Source organism: Hydra vulgaris, chromosome 11 (genome assembly GCF_038396675.1).
Source record: "Hydra vulgaris chromosome 11, alternate assembly HydraT2T_AEP".
Lineage (NCBI taxonomy): Eukaryota > Metazoa > Cnidaria > Hydrozoa > Anthoathecata > Hydridae > Hydra > Hydra vulgaris.
This window is the reverse complement of record NC_088930.1, coordinates 24,548,782-24,564,892: the sequence shown is the minus strand read 5'-3', so window position 1 is coordinate 24,564,892 and position 16,111 is coordinate 24,548,782. Positions and strand designations below refer to the sequence as shown.

Sequence of the window (16,111 nt, the reverse complement as noted above, 5' to 3'; positions counted from 1 at the left end):
AAACTTTTTAGTATTTATAAAATGAAATAGATTCCCCATCCTTAATCATTAAAAAACATCTACTGCCAAATGAAACGACATTTTTTTTTATTGACAACATACTTCTTAAAAATGTAACAAAAACTAAAATAGAGTCTTATGATTTTATGTTATTTTTGTTTTAAAATTACCATTTTAATTACCGCCAATTGTATGACAATTTTTTTTTTGTCAGCTTTTTATTTACGTCAATGAGCAGCTGTAGCACAGTGGTTAGAGTGCGCTTGCTTTAGAAGCATAAGATTCAGGGTTCAAAGCAAGCTCTATATATCACGGCATATTTCGCGCTATCGGAGGCGAAGATTGCGGGAATTTTCTAGTTCTCAATTTTCAATGCTCTTGGTGCACCTAAAACAAAAAAATTTAATAAGATTTCGAATTTTGGAATCGGTTCTTGGTCAGTCGATCTTTTTTGAATCTCTACCTTTTTTTTTAATTCTTGAAGCATTATAAATGTCAACGCTTTAAGAACTAAAAATTAATTTATAATTACTGCATATAAATTCACGCTAACTGTACTGATTCCTGTTACCACCTCATAAAGTCGATTAAAAAAATACAAAGCAACTTCAACTTCACAGTTTACATCTAAGATCTTTAAGTATGCTCATATTAGCATTTTTTTTTCAGAGATTTTCTTTAAAAGTCGTTTCATGTTATACGATATGTTTAGGAATATATAAATTGATTTTAATAAAAAGGCAGCCTATAACTTTTTTTTAAATATATTTTAGATGCTAACGTATTTATAATTAATAATGTAAATATATTATTATATCTAAAATATATTTGAACTATAGTTATACGCTGCCTTTTTTATTAAAATCAATTTATATATAATATATACATATATATATATATATATATATATATATATATATATATATATATATATATATATATATATATATATATATATATATATATATATATATATATATATATATATATATATATATATATATATATATATATAAAGCAACGCTTAAAAGATGCTTTTTTTATCACTACCATATGCAGTATAAAGTAATTCAATATAAAACAAAGAACTTTTGAATTACTTATTCAATTTAATTTAAAAATAAAAATTTAACAATTACTTTCAACATAAAAGTTTAAAAGTTTTTTAAAACTGTACAAAATTAATTTATATGTAATAATATTCATAAAAGTTTTTTTCAAGGATTTAATTGTTGAGCTGGCACAATGAATTGCTAAAAAAACTCCTTTGGCAAATGTAATTGAATGTTTTGAAAAACAAATGTTCATCTCTTTTTGAAATATATTATAATATTGTAAATAAAAAACGTAAAAACATATTAATGTATATTTATATAAAGTAAATACTTATGACCTATCTCGATTCTAAAAAAGTACTTCGTTATTTCTAACAATGATTGCCGAAATTGCCATAATTTTAGTTGTTACACAAGGTAATTGATAAAAAAAATTAATCTATATATATATATATATATATATATATATATATATATATATATATATATATATATATATATATATATATATATATATATATCATATATATATATATATATATCATATATATATATATATATATATAACTGATATATATATATATATATATATATATATATATATATATATATATATATATATATATATATATATATATATATATATATATATCAGTTGTGACAGTATTTAAAGTGTATATGTAAAATGCGTAAACTTTTATTACTATTTTTTTAGCAAATTATTTAGTGTATGGAAACACTTGCCTTGCTGATATACATATAGGATGGAAAAACACTCCACCTTACATCTACCATACCGTAAACTACAATATAACTGGAATATTACTACATTCTATTCAAAAAGCCTTTGGAAAATGTTGTAGTAAAAAACCTAACTTGATTTTAAAGCAAACGTCAAAAAACATTTACACTCAGCAAACAACCGAAAACTTTGACATGTTTATGCCTCTTGTTATTACAGAAAAAGAAAAACGTTTTACTGATTTTTTTGTTTACGTAGGTATGAGCAGTTTCATATTTTTTATTTTCAAATCAATTCCTGAAAGTTGCTTGTATTTATTACATTTTGCTTTTGGTTATACAATAAACAATCTCCATAGTCCATGATTCATGGCCCAACTTTTTACAACTTTTTATCAAAAAAACTAAACTTTAGGCTGGTTGCACTATAAAAATTGATATCTTATCTAAGTAAAGATACCAAGTTAAACTACACACAAATAAATGCTACTTACAGAATTAAGTACTTATACTTATCACTTATTATTATTACTTGTAAATATCAACACTTAAAGAGATTTTTAAATAATAAATTAATATTTGAAAATTATTATTTATGTTTAGCTATCAGTTAAATATACAGTTAAATAAAAAATGTTTATATTATTTAACTGTAAATATGCATACATGCGAACAAGTACGCATGCAAAATCGTAAGTACTAATATACGCAAGCGCAAAAAAAAATATTGCTGAAATTTCCCAAAGCCCAAAAATGCAAAAGGGTAATTTTTTGTAAGCACAAGAAATTTTTATATTACCATTCGTGTAAGTGCTAACCTAGTTAAGTGCCTATATTAGCGCTCCGGTCAATATTCGTAAATTTGTTGTTTGTTTATAATATTGTATAATTTTTAATTTAACTTTCTTTCATTAACAAAAATTTGTTATTTCTTTCACTATACATGTATTATTTATAACCATAAATATAGCAATATACCACCTCAATACTTGACATATATGCAGTTATCTTCTCAATACCAAGCAAATATTTTATGGTGGAACTTCAGTCGACCTATTTAGTCATTCAGAGCGGGCACTGTAGTTTTGCTCATCGTTTACGTTGCGAATCATTAGTGACAACTGCCAAAAGTGGCTGGGCGTTGACTAGCCACTATATCACGTGTTATAGGCTTGCTACTTATAGAGAATGCCACTAATGGTCCACTAAGTAATTGATGAGCAAAACTCTAATAAGTTGCTAAAAAATGCCTATATAGGTTAATTGCAAATCCACAAAACAATGTTTTCTGGGTTAAAGTGTTCCATTATTATACTTATTGAATTTTTTCAGAACATTTTATATTGTGGCATGAAATATTAATTTTTTTTAAATCTATTTTACGAAAATTCATTTAATTATAAGTAACAAAAAGCTATTTTCTACCATATTATTTATACTATAAACTTAATTTAAAAAAAACAAACAATTTAATGCTAAAAATGTGGATGTAGTATTAAAATCCCCACTACCCTAACTCTGTATCTCATATTGTGATATATATTTCATATGCTCAATAATAAAAGTATGCATAACTCAGTATATATAGTTAAAATTTAATACAAGTTATAATTATAATTAAACATTAGTATTATATATGTCTTACAACAATTTTTATATGTTTTTTTAGTTGATTCTCCTGGATCAGTGTTAATTAATTTTCAACAAAACAAATCAAGAAATGTAATTTCATATGCATTAAAACAAACTTTGCCAGTACTATTTTTTATTGCATTGCTTATTTGTGAAATTGGTGTGGTGTACTGGATGATGCTAATAAACCCACAAAAAAAAGATGTTGAAAGGTCGTTTCATAATGTTTTAGTTGAGGTAATTGATGGTGTGTGGTGGGCTTTTCTAAAATTTACAACAATTGGGTAGGCCATTTATTTTTTCTGCCTAATTATAGTTTACAAAATTATTTATTTATCTGATTAAAGTTTACAAAAAATGCATGTTTAATTTATCTTGAATCCAAAGTTTTTTATACTTGTTTAATAATAAATCTTGCTATGGTTTAGGTCTAATGTGACACCAACTCGTCTTGTTGATAAAACCCTGTCTAGATTGTTATTGGTTACTCGGATTGTTCTAACGATCTTTTTTATTGGTCTTATGGCAAATTCAATTGTCGAGACGTTTACAAATAAGAAGCTTGATATTTTTGGAAAAAAGGTTAAAACATTACAATAATTAAAAATACGTTTCTCATACAAAATGTGTTTAAGGCCCAATTTTATTGTTGTTCATAAAAATGTGTTTATTTAATAAATATAGTATTTAATAAACGCGTTTTTATAACACCTAAAAAAATACACAAAAAACACAACAAAAAAAGCAAATATAATATTTGTTGTAAAGTAAAATTTATTCATATTCGAAAAATATATTAATTGTTTTTTTACACCTTTTTGTAAACTTATAAAAAACGTCATCAATCATAAGCGTGTTTATGATTTATGATTAATAAAATGTGTGCTTAGTTTTGAATAAATCTTTATTCAATACTAAACGCATAAATCATTATAAGCTATTGCAAGCATATTGTACAGAATAATAAGACTACCCTTTATAGTATGGGTACATACTATAAAGGGTAGTCTATCAGACAGGTTCTGTTTGATCAATACTAAATTAGCGGTACTAAATAAACATTTGAATTTAATTTTTTCGTTTTTCAGTGTTATTTTGTTTCATATAGATTGCAGTTATTGATGGTTCATTAGAACAAAAGTACGTTGTAAATAATGGCGGTTATGCAATAGGTAACTTAGATACAAAATTTTTTACACTATTTATTATAAAAAACCAACTAATACAAACATTTAAATATGCACATGGTTTTAAAATAAAAATGCGTGCACCATGAGGAAAGGTAGGGGGGGGGGGCGAGTTTTGGGTGCAATTGACACCCCCCTCCCTTTTTTTTTTATTACTAAATTCTCTTGTTTCATGCAAGTTTTCTTGTAAAACCATTTTTGCACTGTTTAATAATTTGAGGATTGCAGTTTCAATTGTGACATTAGCTTTGATTTTGGGTTGCTATGGATACCAAAATTGATTAACAACCATACATTTTATTAACCATAATAAATATAAACTGGACAAAAGTAATAAATTTATCGGATTACTCCCATAATTACCACATTGAGTATTTTTATACTGCAAATGTAGTGGCACTACGCATTTTTTATTTGGTTGATAATGACACCTGAAATAGTTACTTACTAGCTTAAATTTCTTAAAACATCAAAGTTATAATAATAATGTAGCAGTCTAATTAAAGTTATTTTATGCATATAAAATGTTAAACGCCTACCCAATAACTAATTTCAGGTGTTTTTATGCAGTTATAGAGTTTTATTTTATGTTTCATGAAACTACTACATAATTCATATAAAAAAGAACCTTAAGCCTAAACCTTTAAGTGCATATAATAATATTAAAGTTTTGGTTTAAAATTATTTTTTAAATCAAGACTCATATATTTTGGTGGTTGTAAAACAGTTTTAGCCTCATTTTATTCACCAACTTGGCGCAAACTACAACCAATAGTTCTAAAGATGAAGAAGATGCAACTAATAGCGCTAACCATCTTTTCTTTGTTTAACTACTTGAGTTATCAAAATTCATCTGGTGTCTGCCAGATTCTACAGTTGCATAAGAGCAGAGTTATCTTTATCTATGGAAGAAGTTAGAAGAATATTTTTATATTCAATTACCAATTAAACCGATATCGGTTCATTTTGTAGCCATTGTTTTATTATTCTTTTCCTAACTAATTTTAGGGCTTTGCATAATGGCCCCTTTGTCAATGATGATTTATGAAATTAGACAAGTTATTATTTGCAGTTAAGTTTATGCAATTTACAACCGCATCCAAAGTAATAGTATAAGCTAACTTCAAGTTTTCTTGTATTTTTTATCTTATAACTATATAAAAATATAAATTTTCATACAACCGATAAAGTTCGTGCGGTTTATCCTAATTGCCTATTTCTAAGAAATGTATTAAGAAAACTGGTTGTGGTGGGGGGATGATTTTTCATATAAATTAAAGCTCGTTTTAAGGAGAATCAATCAGTGTGTTTCATAAGTTTTATTAGTGCGTTTTAAATTTAAATGTCTTAAGTGGAGTATGTCTGTGTCAGATGCGATAATTCGCGCCTGTTTACTTTATGAGTTCAAACTTGGAACCAAAGCTGCAGAAGCTTGTCGTAAGATATGAGCTGCTTTTGGGAAAGGTACCATAGCAGAACGGACGGGTCAAAATTGGTTTAAAAAATTTTCTTCTAGAAATGAAAACCTTGAAGATGAACTAAGATCTGGAAGACCATTCATTGTAAACAACGAGGAAATCAAGCTGGCAATCGAGCAGGACTCCAGTCAAACATGTCAGGACCTTGCCTTAGGATTTAATGTAAGTGATGAAACTATTCGTTTACATTTGCACCAACTTGGAAAACGTTGGAAGTTGAGCAAATGGGTACCTTATGAGTTGAGTGAAACAAACAAGCTACAGCGCTTAACCATTTGTTCTTCATTGCTTTCCCGCCACAATTTAGTGCCATTTTTTGACCGGATGTTGACGTGCGACGAAAAATGGATTATGTACTGCAACAAAAAACGAACATATCATTGGCTAGCCAGTAACGATCCAGTACCGATGACTCCTAAGCCAAGCATTCACCAACAAAAGGTTTTACTGTGTGCATGGTGGACTACAGCAGGTATCGCTCACTATGAGTTGCTACCAAGTGGACAAACCATTACTGCTGAGATATACTCAGCCCAATTGGACAGAGTTTCGGTTGCTCTTCACCAAAAACAAGCAGCTTTGGCAAACAGAAAAGGTGTTGTATTCCACCAGGACAACGCCAGACCGCACACCGCAAAAATCACGCGGGAAACTCTAACACGTTTACAATGGGAGATTCTACCTCACCCTCCGTATTCACCAGACCTTGCGCCCAGCGACTATCATCTGTTTTTGGCCCTGGATAATCATATGAGGAATCAACAGTTTCGAAATAGAGAAGATCTCGAAAATGAGTTAATTCAATTTTTAAGCTACCAAACTCAAGACTTTTATAAAAATGGAATATATCAGCTTGTTTCACGATGGGAGAAAGTTATTCTTGCTGAAAGAGACTATTTTTCAGAATAAACTTAATTAAAACTGTTTTTATGTGTATTTATTTATGGATCTATGCAAAACCGCAAAAATGTGCAATGCAATGTGCAATGCAAATGTGCAAAAATGTGCAATGCAAAACCGCAAAAAAATGCAAAACCGCACGAACTTTTTGGTTGCCTGATAAATTGACAAAATCTTACAAACAGGTATTTTAAGATGTTTGTAACACTAACCATTACAAACTTGTTTACTAACTAATTGTTTACTAACCGTTACAAACCGTTACTAACTAATGGTTATGTAATAATTTGGTCTCACTGAGACCCAACTATTACATAACCATTAAGAATAAAATACATATTGTTGGTATACAAGGGAAGTGTACTAAGTCCATTTTTGGCAGTATACAAATATTTATACCACTATTTAGTATTTTAAATTCTATATTTTGATACCACAAAAATTTAATAAATCAATTATTAATGAGTTAAGATTTTTTATTTCAACTATTACATACAAACTTATTATTTTAACTATTGCGCAAAAACTTATTTCTTCATTTTCTCAAAATAATGTTTTTGGAGTGCAGTTCCTTTGTATACCGACGATATAATGTTTTTGCCACATAAAATCAGCGCACATGCGCAGATTATAAACCAAATTTATATTGATAAAATGCATACTGAACAATATATTTCAAGCCTCAAACTACTGAACCACCTTGAGCCGCAAAAGTATTCGACTATATAAGTGAAATTTTAGGTGAAAAAATTACTTTAAATACGACGTCATTTAAAATCATTTTATTTGAAATAACTTACTTTCAAAATAGTGTTGCAATAGCTGATTTGAAAGATAATACTTTATTTTATTAAATTATGCAATAAAAAGAAAGGTTAAAAAGCATTAAAAAGAGAGGTTTAATATTAACAACTATTTTGTGCTTATTAGTAAAAAAAAATATTGTCAAATAAAAAAAAGTATTAAAGTTAAAAAAAAATAGGTTTTTTATTCTTCACCTCAGAAGCATTCGGCATGATAATTATTACGGCATACGATAATTATACCAAAAACATTTTATAAAAGCTATAGCTTTGATCAAATGTTTTTTAAATATTTGTATAATTTTGATAAAATGTATATATTTTTTAAATATTTATATAACATTTTAAAGCTTAAACATACATGTTTAAGCTATAAAGTGTTATACAATATTAAAATCTATGAGAATTAACTTTTTTTTACTTTTGTCCACCAACCTAGCCCACTGTGCCATGGTGGGCGAATTTTTTTCAAAAAGGGAACTAAGGCATCATTAAGGCTTTATTTCTTAATATTAATGGCGTTGTTTTATGACACCACCTCAAATTCATTATGGCTTTTCTTAGATCTGCTACTTTTTCTTTTTCTTGTACAATTCTTATGTGGCGTAACCAATGGAATATGGTGTAATCAATGGAATTTAAATCACAAAAATTAAAATCGAACAATTTTTTTCCGGTAAAAATTTCAATTTCGAATTTTAGCTTTTTGTTAATTGCCTGATAAAAATAAAAACTATCTACAGGTAAATATAAAGAAAAAAAAAGGGTTTTGAATACCATTGTATTATAACAGAACTGTTAATTGAAACATTCATTCAAAATGCTAAAATTGACAAAATGGAACTTCCAACTCTTTAACAGCTTCTAACTGTTTATTTTATTAGTAGTTGTGTTTTTACACACTATGTGTTTTAATTGTATTCTTTTTAATTGTATTCTGTTACGCAGAAAATGATAAGAACCATCCACAGAATGTTTTTGAATACTGTTGGCAAAAAGCTAAATCTAACTAAATTTTTAAATTGGGAATATGAGACTCAGTTTAGCTTAATTCGTTTTTCATCATTACTACAGTGAGATTTAAAGTGATTTACTTTAGATTTCAAAGATATTTATAAAAAAAATAGACTTTTCAAAATCCTCATAACCTTTTTTTTTTGACCTTTACCAATCCGTATATAAAAACTATTACAAAAGTAAAATGCTTCAAGTATAAACAGAATACGGAACTCGAAGAAGATTGGTTAAACTTATGACAAGAACCTTAGGAAGAAAAAAACCCGCTATTGAATCGAAGTAAATCCCATTTCAAAAAATTTTCTTTAAAATAATCAATACAAATTAAAAAACCCATGACACAAGTGGAAAAAAGGATACTGGTATTTTTTTTAATAAAAATTTTTGCATCGCTTATTCGATACAAATTACGCCAATATTTTTTTTCCAGTTTATTAGGTGTTCCTATGGGTTCTAAAGTTCTTATCATAAAGCATTGCTAAACTGCATTTAACCATGAATTTCACTCACCCTTCCTTACCAGTGATGCAGATGTGGGAAGAGCCGGTTTTAAATCACGGACCTCCAGTTCTTAAGCCAGAACTCTAACTACTATATTTGTAGTTCTATAATTCATTTAGTTCTGAAGTTTTCTCATTATGTTCCTTAAAGATATGAAAAGGTTATGAACCAGAGTCATGCATTGAAGTTGCATTGAAAATTTTAAAAGCAATATTTATAGTTTTATAAACTTTTTTTACAAAAAGAAAAGAGATATTAAACATTTTTTGATACCATATTTATTTCTACTTCTGGTTTTTTACCTAAGTCAATTAATAATAAAGCTCACTAAAAATTTCAAGTCAGCAAACGGCCCTAAACTAAAAAAAAATATAATTCAAAATTTACGTATTCAATAAAAAAGACGTTTTGAGAAAAATACAAAAACAAAAACAATTAAAAATTTAGCACTTGATTTGTGATTCATTTTTCAATTCTGTTGCAATCCAATTTACGAAGTCTTTCCAGTATTTATATACTTGCTTCAATACCTCTAGCACATATAACACTTTCAACTGCTATGCTTCCATCTTTAAAAGCTATAATAGAGTTTATATTCTATACTAATCCGAACAAAAAAATCTTTAGGACATCTCATTTACTTTTCACGTAAACACTTTGACAAAAATAAAGTTTCACTTTTTTTTTTTAATTTTTAAAAATTTTTTTAAAAATCAATTTTTTTGAAAAATCGATTTTTTCTGAAAAATTTCAAATTTAATGGGATTGTACCACCTTGCGTTTAAAATAATCGACATAAACAATAAGAAGTATGTCAACCTAAAATAATGAAAAGTTCACAGTATGAAACATGCTTTAGTTACTGTTATGGGTTCCTTAAACTTTTAGAACAGTTTCTATTCTTTGCAACATATAGGCATAAATTAATTCCCAATATTTGGATGTTGTTTTACGACACCACGCTTCATGATGACTTTTTTCAGATTTACTAGGTAAAAAAATAGTAGTTTATATAAGACTGCCGCATTGGTTAATAAAAATTTAAAAAATTAAGTTTAATTAAAAAAAATTAAAAATATTTAAAAATAAATTTTTCTAAGTTTTTGTTTGAAAAAGAGATAACTGAAAAAAATCAAAAAAATATTAAAGACTATTTTATTCTATAATAAAACTACATGATATGAAATTTTTCAAAATATTCCAAAATATATAAATTTAAACGCTGAGAAAACAGAAAATTTGAAAAAGACTATTTAGGTTTTTTATTTTTAGCTGTTTAAAATCTCTTGTCAGCAACACTGATTTATTTTATTTTATAAATTTTTTGATTTAAAAAGAATGTTTGCAAAAATGAATAAAGAATCATTGAAAAACAAATTAAAAAAAACCTTTTAGTTACATTGCTTTTGTTAAAATATATTTTTTGGATTCAAATTTTTTATTCAGGTTTCATTGATATCGACCATTTTTTCAACTATTTGGATAGAAGATCCGATATTGACGGAGGATTGTTTGATCTGTATTCCGTTAGTTACTATGGCGACAAATTAAGAAACTATCACCATAAATATTTGATTGACGAAGAGAATAAGAGTTATGGGGTTTTTTTATATCCTAGCATTTTTGCTTATAAATCGTGTCTAACAAAATTTTTCTTAGAAAATGTTGATGAAACACAGATTGCTTTCAAAAATCAGCTTGAAGCAATAAAGGTATTTAATACGAAAAATTTTTTTTGAACAATTGCTAAAATTAAAATTGCGACAGTTTTATTGTCATTAATTATATAACGACAAAATTTATTCGTCAACAAATTTTGAAAGTTTTTTGAAAGTTAAAATATTCTTATAAATATATAAGATTTTTATAGTTTTAACTGTAAATTTAAAAAAAGTATGAAAACCAGAAAACAAAATTTGACCTAAACCGTAATAAAAAATTTAAATTAACTGAATGAAATGTCTGGACTTAGTCGAATTTAAATAGTGCATTTGGCGAGCTTTTAATTTTACATTTATATTATATTTAGAACTTTAAATTCTACAATCCAGAAACAATGTCAAAAAAAGTTTTAGATGATTTAATTACAACAAAAATGACAGTATCATTGAGCGTTATTGTTTTTATCGTTTTCGCTTGCGGTTGTTTGAGAAAGTATATTATTTTAATGAAGAATAAAAGAAATTATGTAGGAGCTGCTTATGGTATGTATAGTATGCCTAATTTAGATACAAATTGTAATTAATTTAGCTACTCCGTGTTTTTGGTCTGTTTTTTATATATATATATATATATATATATATATATATATATATATATATATATATATATATATATATATATATATATATATATATACATATATAAATAAAATTTAAAACGTGTTTGTCATGCTGTGACTATTATATTAAATTTCTAGAGGTTTTTATTTTGTTGTTTTAAGCTATTGCTTTTAGACAATAATATTTTATTCAATCAAAGTGTTTGAGCAAATAATATAATGTTGAAGTTTTAGAAAAATCAAATATAAATATCAATTTAAAATATGTTTTGCTCGTGATATTTGATTTTGCAAGAGTGGCCGTTTCACCATTTGTCATTTATTTTAAATTTCTTCTGATAACACAAACAAAGTCGCGAGAATCAATTTGAATGCAACCAAACGGTTGCGTTCATAACTCAAGTTTAATTGGGACGAATATAGACGATGCTCTGATCATCCAGAATATGAACTTTAGAAAACAGTTCTTGACTATTAAAATTAAACAAAGAAATAAAACAAAAAAAACTGGCCAAACCATTTTATGATCTATATTGAAAAATTATATTGGCTAATAATAAGAATAGCGAAAGTTTTTAACTTCAGTAAATAACAAATAATGATGTATCTTTTTACTCTAAAATGTTAATATAGTTTCAAATTTTTTTTTTAAATTAGAATTTGTTTTTTTAGATTCAATCAACAACTTTGTCATGTTACACACTGTAAAAACCGACCACCAATATGTATTAAAGGAAAACATGAAAAAAATGCAAAACGACCTCCAAGTTTTGCAAGCGTATTTTGAACATGTCACAGAAAGTCTTCAAAGCAAACTACACATTACAGATAATTTATTTCGTGCAAATATCCCAATTCCTTACGAAAGATTAAATGATATTGATGAAGAATAATTAACTTTAAAAGAAAATGGTGACAGCTATGATCATAATCAACTTTTATACATGATTTTATTCAATATTTTTTATAGAGGATACAATAAATATTTGATTTTTTTTCCATTTTTACTTTCTTTTTATTTTTAATTTTTTATTTTTTGAGTCCTCTTCCTTGTCTCTATCAAGTCTATTGCGCTCTCTTCATATTTTTTTTAATAAGTAGTTTACTTGCCTTAATATACCTAAAAACTTTTTTTATACCGTAAACCGGGGGTTACTTTGAACGTTTTTGATATTTTTTTACTTGCTATTCCTTCACTATTGACAATATTTAACATTTAACAAATATAGTGACTGAGGTTGACTCTTACATAATTCAAATTCAAAATGATATTTAAATAAAAGCATTTTGTATAATATTAAATTAATTGGTTATTCAAAGTTACCCCACAAATGGGGTAACTTTGAATACGTTTTCCGTAAAAGCAAAACCTATTCAAATTTAAGCAAAACCTATTTTAAAATTTAATAAAAACAACGATGTAGTTTCCCATGAATTTAATATTGCTGAAATAGTATAATATCGTTTCATTACAAACACCTATTTGGTTTATTGTTTTGTTTTAATGGGTATGTTTTAAGAGGACTAGCATAAAAGGGTAAACAGATTCTATCTGTTGACCAGCCTTGCACCCCTATTTCATCTATTAGGCTGGCGTAGATATGTTTATAATACATTGTTTCCAGATAAGAATGTTGAATGTTGAATCTTCTTGACTCGATTTTGCTTGTGTCTCTGTTTTTATTACAAGGCAATTCATTCTATGATCTCCTAATGAGGATACAGCCGTAAAATTCAATTTTATAGTTCTGAGACCAGCTGGTAGTCAAGTTTCCCGAACTCTGTGGTAGTTCTCAGAGAGGCTGATTCCATTATCAGCTGTAAAATATCAGATTACTAAAAGTGCCATGTTGTGCGTGGATGGTGTCCCTGTTCGTACTTCTGGTATGCATTGTCGAGGCCTCATTTGGAGTCCTTTGTCACGGCTTAAGGTTTATTAATAGTAACTCGGCAATTGCTTGAACTATTAAATAGTGTACTGAGCACTATATGTGCTTTAAGTCAAGTTCTTTAACAAACTTAAAAAAGAGTAAAGTACCAAAAACTGTAAAACACAAAAAAACATCGTCATCACCAAGTTCTCTAAATCTATCATTCACTAATATTTTTGGTCTTTGAAGTAATTTTGCTTCTGTTGATATTTATCTCACGCAAAACTAGGTTTGAATTCACCGACTATTCTTTTATGTGCTTTCGTTTAGCACCACTTCACTCTATTGCCATTCTTTTTGTTCTATATCACTCTCCTTTATCTCAAGACTGCACTCTTTTTGATGTAATTCTGATCAAATTAACCAAGCCCTCTCACTTTATCCTTTAGTCAATATCGTTGTTGTTGGTAAAATACTCATCACATTGAATGGCTTTGCTCTAGTGTCAGTGACTCTGCAAGCGTTAAAGACCACAACTTTTGCTTTTCTCAATCTGTAACACAAATAGTCAACTTTCCAACTCGCTTTCCAGACAATACAAATACTTTACCTTCTCTACTCGGCTTATGTCTTGTTTCTGATCCTAGTCAGTGCTCAGTTTCTCCGCATTTAACCATAGGTGTTTCTAATCACGGTTTAATCTCTATAATACTATTATCTCATTCTTCTTCATCATCAGAATCTCCCTATCATCGCACCTCTTACAACTACCTTAAAGCTGACTGGGACTCTTTCCGTGATTTTCTTTGTGATGACTCTTTATCTTTAGTCTTCCTGCTGACAAATGTGATTCTAACGTAACTTCTTAGATTTAGACTGGCATGGAATCCTTTATTCCCTCTTGACAATTCAAAGACAAGCCTCACTCTTCTCCATGGTTTTTCTCTCATTGTGCAACTACAATTTCCAATCGTAACCATTACTTTCATATCTATCAGCAAAAAAATTCTCCAGAAAACAGATTTTTGTTTACTACTGCTAAAAACCATTGTACGAAGGTTTTGTCAAATGCCAAAGCCCGCTATTGTCGGTTACAAAATCTCGTATTTCATCTCAAAAATTAGGCTCTCGTGACTTCCGGAGAATCTTTAACAGTATCTATAACAAAACCAAATCAATTATTCAATCTCTCTTGCTTGGTTCAGATTTTGTCATCTCACTTAAAGACAAAGCTGAATTGCTTGCTAAGAACTTCTCATCAATATCATCTCTTAATTCCACTAGTCGCTTTTTACCTGATATAGCCGACAAACAGGTTAATCTATTGCCTGACCTTCGTATCACTCCAGCTTCTGTATCTAAAGTGACTTCCTGCTTAGACTTTTCTACAGCTTATGGACCGGACAACATACCTGTTATAGTCTTGCAATGTTCTCCGGAGCTGTCGTCTATACTTTCAAAACTATTGAACAAGTGCTTATCAGAGTCTTGTTTTCCAGCCTGTTGGAAAGCGACATCTGTTATCCCTATTTTCAAAAACTCTGGAAAGCGATTTGACTTGTCTAACTACCGTCACATTAGACTTCTTACTATCATAAGCAATGATTTTATGTCTTTAATTAACAAACATTTTCTGATTGCTTGGAGGGGGTATTTTTTAAACATAGTTGGACCTGCTCTTGCAGCGATATTTTATTTCACACATATTTTTTCTAGCTGTAATTATGTGTGTATATGTGTGTATATATATATATATATATATATATATATATATATATATATATATATATATATATATATATATATATATATATATATATATATATATATATATATATATATATATATACATATATATATATATATATATATATATATATATATATATATATATATATATATGTGTATATATATATATATATATATATATATATATATATATATATATATATATATATATATATATATATATAAGTATATAATAAAAAATAAACATATACTTTTATATAAGTTTTAAAATTTATGAGTGTTCTGAAAAAGTGCATACACAGATAAATATATAAGTATAAATATATATATATATATATATATTAGGGCATGCCAAAAAAAAAATTTTTGGTCGCGCTTTAAAAACCTATTCTATACATAAAAATAAGCAAAAATATGAATTTTCATTGTTCTATCTCAATTCTAGGTGCCAGAAGATGAAATCAAGATTTTACGAAAATACGCAAAGTATGATGAAATTACATGAAGGATGACAAAATAACAAGATTGCACCATTTTGTGTTTAGTTTAAGATTACAATCACTACATGACATATCTATTATAAACTGTTAATAATTTTTTATAGCTTAATAGTTAAAAATAGTTAAAATAACATTAACTTTTTCAAAAGAAATGGGTCCAAAAAAGAAGAAAAATGTCCATGTAAGTGAAAGTGTCAGACGACCATTATATCTGTTAACTAACCCAATTTCACAGCTACCAAATACACAGCTTCCAACCAATGGTAGTATTTTAAGATATTATCAATATTTAATTTCAAGTAAAAAGAAAAGATTTATTAAAACACAAATTAACATGGTCTGTAAGAAGCAAAAAGGAACAAGGAACTTGGTGTGCAAAAGTAAGACATAACTGTA

General features: G+C 27.4%; 1 protein-coding gene across 1 annotated transcript; it reads left to right on the top strand.

Moving 5' to 3' along the window:
- The first annotated feature begins 1,296 nt into the window (after positions 1-1,296).
- LOC105846571 (uncharacterized) lies at positions 1,297-12,596 on the top strand. Its single transcript, XM_065810529.1, has 8 exons — positions 1,297-1,472; positions 1,771-2,055; positions 3,466-3,712; positions 3,857-4,010; positions 4,537-4,600; positions 10,761-11,026; positions 11,344-11,518; positions 12,268-12,596. Exons 1-8 carry the CDS (start codon positions 1,433-1,435, stop codon positions 12,486-12,488), a joined length of 1,452 nt encoding a protein of 483 aa, XP_065666601.1. The 5' UTR covers positions 1,297-1,432; the 3' UTR covers positions 12,489-12,596.
- The last annotated feature ends 3,515 nt before the right edge of the window (positions 12,597-16,111 follow it).